We start from the raw sequence: 9,242 nt of genomic DNA on the forward strand, positions 1-9,242 counted from the left end.
ATACTGTATGTAGTGGTGACATTGTGTACGGGATATATACTGTATGTAGTGGTGACATTGTGTACGGGATATATACTGTATGTAGTGCTGACATTGTGTACGGGATATATACTGTATGTAGTGCTGACATTGGCCCTCATTCAGAGCCACTCGCTATTTGCGGTCGTTCGTTCTAAAACAAGGGGTGGCTATTCAAATGAACCGTTCGCTGTTTGCGGTCTGTTCACGCCTTTAGGTCTGAACGAGCGAACAAAACTTGCGTTCGTTTTTTGGAAAAATACGCCCCCTGGTCGCTCGCATCCTACGTCATGTCCGCTATTTATTAGATTAATCGAGTACATCGACCAGCGTATGAACTGCTCGCTATTCTTGTGGTTGGTTTTTGCTACCACAATTTTGCGAGCAGTTCTGGCTATAAAATAACCCAGTGACGTGGTCAATGACGCTGCTGTTTTAATTATGCACACCCATAAAACGCCCGTTTTGACCTTTAAGCACGCTTGCGATCGGATCTCCACTCCCCGTTTTCAAGCACCTTCCCCTGTTACCACCCACATACGCCTCCTCCTGTCACTCATATTAGCAGGCATTCGCTATTTTGCGAGCACATGAATTTCGGCCGCACCGAGTGGTTCGCACATGCGTATAACGATCCGTACGCATGCGCAGTTGGGCAAACATCGCTCGGAGCGAACGAGCAGCCACTTGCGTCCGGCTCTGAATCAGGGCCATTGTGTATGGGATATATACTGTATGTAGTGCTGACATTGTGTACGGGATATATACTGTGTGTAGTGCTGACATTGTGTACGGGATATATACTGTGTGTAGTGGTGACATTGTGTACGGGATATATACTGTGTGTAGTGGTGACATTGTGTACGGGATATATACTGTGTGTAGTGCTGACATTGTGTACGGGATATATACTGTGTGTAGTGGTGACATTGTGTACGGGATATATACTGTGTGTAGTGGTGACATTGTGTACGGGATATATACTGTATGTAGTGTTGACATTGTGTACGGGATATATACTGTGTGTAGTGGTGACATTGTGTACGGGATATATACTGTGTGTAGTGGTGACATTGTGTACGGGATATATACTGTGTGTAGTGCTGACATTGTGTACGGGATATATACTGTGTGTAGTGGTGACATTGTGTACGGGATATATACTGTGTGTAGTGGTGACATTGTGTACGGGATATATACTGTGTGTAGTGGTGACATTGTGTACGGGATATATACTGTGTGTAGTGGTGACATTGTGTACGGGATATATACTGTATGTAGTGGTGACATTGTGTACGGGATATATACTATGTGTAGTGGTGACATTGTGTACGGGATATATACTGTATGTAGTGGTGACATTGTGTACGGGATATATACTGTATGTAGTGGTGACATTGTGTACGGGATATATACTGTATGTAGTGGTGACATTGTGTACGGGATATATACTGTATGTAGTGGTGACATTGTGTACGGGATATATACTGTATGTAGTGGTGACATTGTGTACGGGATATATATTGTGTGTAGTGGTGACATTGTGTACGGGATATATACTGTATGTAGTGGTGACATTGTGTACGGGATATATACTGTATGTAGTGGTGACATTGTGTACGGGATATATACTGTATGTAGTGGTGACATTGTGTACGGGATATATACTGTGTGTAGTGGTGACATTGTGTACGGGATATATACTGTATGTAGTGCTGACATTGTGTACGGGATATATACTGTATGTAGTGGTGACATTGTGTACGGGATATATACTGTGTGTAGTGGTGACATTGTGTACGGGATATATACTGTGTGTAGTGGTGACATTGTGTACGGGATATATACTGTATGTAGTGGTGACATTGTGTACGGGATATATACTGTGTGTAGTGGTGACATTGTGTACGGGATATATACTGTATGTAGTGGTGACATTGTGTACGGGATATATACTGTATGTAGTGGTGACATTGTGTACGGGATATATACTGTATGTAGTGGTGACATTGTGTACGGGATATATACTGTATGTAGTGGTGACATTGTGTACGGGATATATACTGTATGTAGTGGTGACATTGTGTACGGGATATATACTGTGTGTAGTGCTGACATTGTGTACGGGATATATACTGTATGTAGTGGTGACATTGTGTACGGGATATATACTGTGTGTAGTGCTGACATTGTGTACGGGATATATACTGTGTGTAGTGGTGACATTGTGTACGGGATATATACTGTGTGTAGTGGTGACATTGTGTACGGGATATATACTGTATGTAGTGGTGACATTGTGTACGGGATATATACTGTATGTAGTGGTGACATTGTGTACGGGATATATACTGTATGTAGTGGTGACATTGTGTACGGGATATATACTGTGTGTAGTGCTGACATTGTGTACGGGATATATACTGTATGTAGTGGTGACATTGTGTACGGGATATATACTGTGTGTAGTGCTGACATTGTGTACGGGATATATACTGTATGTAGTGGTGACATTGTGTACGGGATATATACTGTATGTAGTGGTGACATTGTGTACGGGATATATACTGTGTGTAGTGCTGACATTGTGTACGGGATATATACTGTATGTAGTGGTGACATTGTGTACGGGATATATACTGTATGTAGTGGTGACATTGTGTACGGGATATATACTGTATGTAGTGGTGACATTGTGTACGGGATATATACTGTATGTAGTGGTGACATTGTGTACGGGATATATACTGTGTGTAGTGGTGACATTGTGTACGGGATATATACTGTATGTAGTGGTGACATTGTGTACGGGATATATACTGTATGTAGTGGTGACATTGTGTACGGGATATATACTGTGTGTAGTGCTGACATTGTGTACGGGATATATACTGTATGTAGTGGTGACATTGTGTACGGGATATATACTGTGTGTAGTGCTGACATTGTGTACGGGATATATACTGTATGTAGTGGTGACATTGTGTACGGGATATATACTGTATGTAGTGGTGACATTGTGTACGGGATATATACTGTGTGTAGTGCTGACATTGTGTACGGGATATATACTGTATGTAGTGGTGACATTGTGTACGGGATATATACTGTATGTAGTGGTGACATTGTGTACGGGATATATACTGTGTGTAGTGCTGACATTGTGTACGGGATATATACTGTATGTAGTGGTGACATTGTGTACGGGATATATACTGTATGTAGTGGTGACATTGTGTACGGGATATATACTGTATGTAGTGGTGACATTGTGTACGGGATATATACTGTATGTAGTGGTGACATTGTGTACGGGATATATACTGTATGTAGTGGTGACATTGTGTACGGGATATATACTGTGTGTAGTGGTGACATTGTGTACGGGATATATACTGTATGTAGTGGTGACATTGTGTACGGGATATATACTGTGTGTAGTGCTGACATTGTGTACGGGATATATACTGTATGTAGTGGTGACATTGTGTACGGGATATATACTGTGTGTAGTGGTGACATTGTGTACGGGATATATACTGTATGTAGTGGTGACATTGTGTACGGGATATATACTGTATGTAGTGGTGACATTGTGTACGGGATATATACTGTATGTAGTGGTGACATTGTGTACGGGATATATACTGTATGTAGTGGTGACATTGTGTACGGGATATATACTGTGTGTAGTGGTGACATTGTGTACGGGATATATACTGTATGTAGTGGTGACATTGTGTACGGGATATATACTGTATGTAGTGGTGACATTGTGTACGGGATATATACTGTATGTAGTGGTGACATTGTGTACGGGATATATACTGTGTGTAGTGGTGACATTGTGTACGGGATATATACTGTATGTAGTGGTGACATTGTGTACGGGATATATACTGTATGTAGTGGTGACATTGTGTACGGGATATATACTGTATGTAGTGGTGACATTGTGTACGGGATATATACTGTATGTAGTGCTGACATTGTGTACGGGATATATACTGTATGTAGTGGTGACATTGTGTACGGGATATATACTGTATGTAGTGGTGACATTGTGTACGGGATATATACTGTGTGTAGTGGTGACATTGTGTACGGGATATATACTGTGTGTAGTGGTGACATTGTGTACGGGATATATACTGTGTGTAGTGGTGACATTGTGTACGGGATATATACTGTGTGTAGTGGTGACATTGTGTACGGGATATATACTGTATGTAGTGGTGACATTGTGTACGGGATATATACTGTATGTAGTGGTGACATTGTGTACGGGATATATACTGTATGTAGTGGTGACATTGTGTACGGGATATATACTGTATGTAGTGGTGACATTGTGTACGGGATATATACTGTATGTAGTGGTGACATTGTGTACGGGATATATACTGTATGTAGTGGTGACATTGTGTACGGGATATATACTGTGTGTAGTGCTGACATTGTGTACGGGATATATACTGTATGTAGTGGTGACATTGTGTACGGGATATATACTGTGTGTAGTGCTGACATTGTGTACGGGATATATACTGTATGTAGTGGTGACATTGTGTACGGGATATATACTGTATGTAGTGGTGACATTGTGTACGGGATATATACTGTATGTAGTGGTGACATTGTGTACGGGATATATACTGTGTGTAGTGCTGACATTGTGTACGGGATATATACTGTATGTAGTGGTGACATTGTGTACGGGATATATACTGTGTGTAGTGCTGACATTGTGTACGGGATATATACTGTATGTAGTGGTGACATTGTGTACGGGATATATACTGTATGTAGTGGTGACATTGTGTACGGGATATATACTGTATGTAGTGGTGACATTGTGTACGGGATATATACTGTATGTAGTGGTGACATTGTGTACGGGATATATACTGTATGTAGTGGTGACATTGTGTACGGGATATATACTGTATGTAGTGGTGACATTGTGTACGGGATATATACTGTGTGTAGTGGTGACATTGTGTACGGGATATATACTGTATGTAGTGGTGACATTGTGTACGGGATATATACTGTGTGTAGTGCTGACATTGTGTACGGGATATATACTGTATGTAGCGCTGACAGGAACACACATCACACTGGCAGTATACGGTATATATACTGTGCGTAGTCCTTACCTCAGGCTGTCATCGGCTCCGGACGCTTCTCTCTTGTTTCTGGGCTCTGTGGGGAAATCGTAGGAGGCCGACTCTCTCTCCTCTTGGTGATCGGCTGCCGTCCTCCAGCTTTGCAGGTCGCCCCTATCCTCAGCAGTCAGAGCCATCTCCTCTAACCTGTCGGCTAAGAGAGCGGCCAGGCCCCCAGCGCCCAGCAAGGCCAGGGCAGCAGTGTCATGGCAGAAATACAGGAATGAGACGGTAATTCTGTGGTGAAATGAGCAATATTGGGGATTGTGCAGTAGATGTAGAAGTAGTTCCAGTCCTCCCAGCTCGCGCACCCGGATACGATTAAGGGCTTCCCGGCAGCACAGACACAGGGCTCTCACCAGTGGAAGACAGCGCGTCGGAGCTGCCCGCAGTGCTTTGGCTTCTGCTATAAGGAGTTGGATGGTGCCAGCGTTACCAAGTATAGGTCGCAAAGCTCCCTGACTACAAAGATTGCATAGAGTACCAAGGGCGGCCTGACGCACCGTAGCTTTTACTTCCTCTCCACTGGCCAGTGCCACCAAGGTTGGTACAACAGGGCTCAGCTGCTCCGCACAGTCCAGGGAACACCCGCGGCTCAGCTCACATACGGCGCGTACTGCGGCACACACCAAGTTGGGGTCTGGAGATGTGAGCAATGGGACACACGGGGCCATTCCCCCCTGCTGACAGATAGAAAGCCTGTGTGGTGAGGAGTCCCCCAGTATACGGAGAGCTCGTAGACAGCTGTGCAGGCAGCCAGCATCCTGAGAGCTCTGCACAATCTGCACCAATGTGGGGACTGCACCTGCAAGGAAGAAGAGAATGGCTGTAACAGGCGGGGTCTGTGTGCAGTGATCATGTGACATTCCAGCACGTGCCTCACCCCGTCTCCTGTGCCTCGCACCTCATGTTACACTCAGCACCAGCCTCACACTGTCTCCTGTGCCTCGCACCTCATGTTACACTCAGCACCAGTCTCACCCCGTCTCCTGTGCCTCGCACCTCATGTTACACTCAGCACCAGTCTCACCCTGTCTCCTGTACCTCGCACCTCATGTTACACTCAGCATCAGCATGTGCCTCACCCTGTCTCCTGTACCTCGCACCTCATGTTACACTCAGCATGTGCCTCACCCTGTCTCCTGTACCTCGCACATCATGTTACACTCAGCACCATCCTCACCCTGTCTCCTGTACCTCACACCTCATGTTACACTCAGCACCAGCCTCACCCTGTCTCCTGTACCTCGCACCTCATGTTACACTCAGCATCAGCCTCACCCTGTCTCCTGTACCTCGCACATCATGTTACACTCAGCACCAGCCTCACCCGGTCTCCTGTACCTCGCACCTCATGTTACACTCAGCACCAGTCTCACCCTGTCTCCTGTACCTCGCACCTCATGTTACACTCAGCACCAGCCTCACCCTGTCTCCTGTACCTCGCACCTCATGTTACACTCAGCATCAGCATGTGCCTCACCCTGTCTCCTGTACCTCGCACCTCATGTTACACTCAGCATCACCCTGTCTCCTGTACCTCGCACCTCATGTTACACTCAGCACGTGCCTCACCCTGTCTCCTGTACCAAGCCTCGCACCTCATGTTCCATTCAGCACCAGCATGTGCCTCACCCTGTCTCCAGTACCAAGCCTCGCACCTCATGTTCCATTCAGCACCAGCCTCATGTTTCCTCCCAGCACTAATGTTACATCACCCTATCCTCTGTACCCAGCCTCGTGCCTCACCCTATCCTCTGTACCCAGCCTCGTGCCTCACCCTATCCTCTGTACCCAGCCTCATGTCTCACCCTGTCCTCTGTACCCAGCCTCGTGCCTCACCCTATCCTCTGTACGGGATCAGTGGAAGATCGGCATTGAAGATCCCGACAGGTGTGTATATTAACCATTTACTAACCTAACCCCCCCTGTAAGTGCCTAACCCTAACCCCCCCCTTCCCCGCAGCCTAAACCTAACCCTCCTGGGGGGGGTGGCGAACCCCAATTCTACAATTCCCCTGTCCCCTAGCCTACACCTAACTCTCCCGGGGGGGGGGGGGGGGGTGCCAAAACCTAAGTCACCCCCCGGAGCCCCTAGTCTAGTGTTCACTCTAGGTCCGACGGCAGGCACTTCTACGTGCGCACGAAGAGGGGGCGTGGCCAAAGAAAAGACACGTCCCCTTTTCATAACTCCTGGGGGCGTGCCCAGCACTTACAGACATGCCAGGCAGCCCCCAAGCGCTGCAGTCACTGTGAACGGGCACCCATTCACCGGCGGTGACCGCTGCGCCGGCGTTTTGACCACCTGCGGGACACTGCGACCCGCGGGTGGAGACAGAACCTGCAGGATGTCTCAGCGGGGAATGCTACTACCCTAAACCATGGCGGCTGTCCGCACTTTGCTTACCTTCGATCGGTATGCCCGGCATCGGGCTCCCGGCATAGGTAAAATGACAGGCGTCGGGATGTCTATGCCTGTCATTAGACCCCTGCCGGGATTAGACATTCGGGATGCCGACGGTCGGCATTTGGACCGACAGCCACCCCTCTGTACCCAGCCTCGTGAATCATGTTTCAGGTCTATACCAGGTTGTGCCTCACCCTATTATCTGTACTCAGGCTCGTGCCTCATGTTTCAGGTCTATACCAGGTTGTGCCTCACCCTATTATCTGTACCCAGCCTCGTGCCTCATGTTTCAGGTCTATACCAGGTTGTGCCTCACCCTATTATCTGTACCCAGCCTCGTGCCTCACTATATTTTCTGCCAATCTCTTACCAGATTCATGTATGATTACACTGTTTTGTGGGTCCAGTGCCAGATTCCCTAGAGCCCGTGTCACCCTATTCCATATCGAGTCTACACACAGGGACTGCAGGATGCAAACTGAAATAAAACACATCCCGATTAGTGACTACTCCAACATCCAATGCACAATGTGTACAATACATTTACAGCGTCAGACATTGGTAACACCAGGCCGCACCGCCCCCACGCGGGTAACACCAGGCCGCACCGGCGGGTAACACAGCATATCATTACATCATACTACACTGCATCACTACAGCATATCATTACAGCATACTACACTGCATCACTACGGCATATCATTACATCATACTACACTGCATCACTACGGCATATCATTACATCATACTACACTGCATCACTACGGCATATCATTACATCATACTACACTGCATCACTACAACATATCATTACATCATACTACACTGCATCACTACGGCATATCATTACACCATACTACACTGCATCACTACGTCATATCATTACATCATACTACACTGCATCACTACGGCATATCATTACATCATACTACACTGCATCACTACAGCATATCATTACATCATACTATACAGCATACTACACTGCATCACTACAGCATATCATTACATCATACTACACTGCATCACTACGGCATATCATTACACCATACTACACTGCATCACTACGGCATATCATTACAGCATACTACACTGCATCGCTATGTCATATGATTACAGCATACTACACTGCATCGCTACGGCATATCATTACAGCATAATACACTGCATCACTACGGCATATCATTACATCATACTACACTGCATCACTACAGCATATCATTACATCATACTGCACTGCATCACTACGTCATATCATTACATCATACTGCACTGCATCACTACAGCATACTGCACTGCATCATTACGGCATATCATTACATCATACTATACTGCATCACTACAGCATATCATTACAGCATACTGCACTGCATCATTACGGCATATCATTACAGCATACTGCACTGCATCACTACGGCATATCATTACAGGATACTACACTGCATCACTACGGCATATCATTACACCATACTGCACCACTACGGCATATCATTACATCATACTACACTGCATCACTACGGCATATCATTACATCATATTACACTGCATCACTACGCATATCATTACATCATACTATACTGCATCACAACAGCATATCATTACATCATACTATACTGCATCACTATGGCATATCATTACATCATACTATACTG

The 9,242-nt window shown here is 45.8% G+C and overlaps 1 protein-coding gene across 1 annotated transcript in view; it reads right to left on the reverse strand.

Moving 5' to 3' along the window:
* The window catches only part of ARMC5 (armadillo repeat containing 5), a gene marked incomplete at its 5' end in the record, with an annotated part of 152,212 nt that extends 144,141 nt beyond the window's left edge, over positions 1–8,071 (reverse strand). Inside the window, 2 exons of the mRNA XM_088465382.1 lie at positions 5,178–5,991; positions 7,964–8,071. Coding sequence (XP_088321508.1) covers positions 5,178–5,991; positions 7,964–8,071 — 922 coding nt within the window. The remainder of the gene's footprint in view (positions 1–5,177; positions 5,992–7,963) is intronic.
* Positions 8,072–9,242: the final 1,171 nt, after the last annotated feature.

The sequence above is a fragment of the Taudactylus pleione genome, unplaced genomic scaffold (assembly GCF_031769625.1).
Source record: "Taudactylus pleione unplaced genomic scaffold, aTauple2 ptg001987l, whole genome shotgun sequence".
NCBI lineage: Eukaryota > Metazoa > Chordata > Amphibia > Anura > Myobatrachidae > Taudactylus > Taudactylus pleione.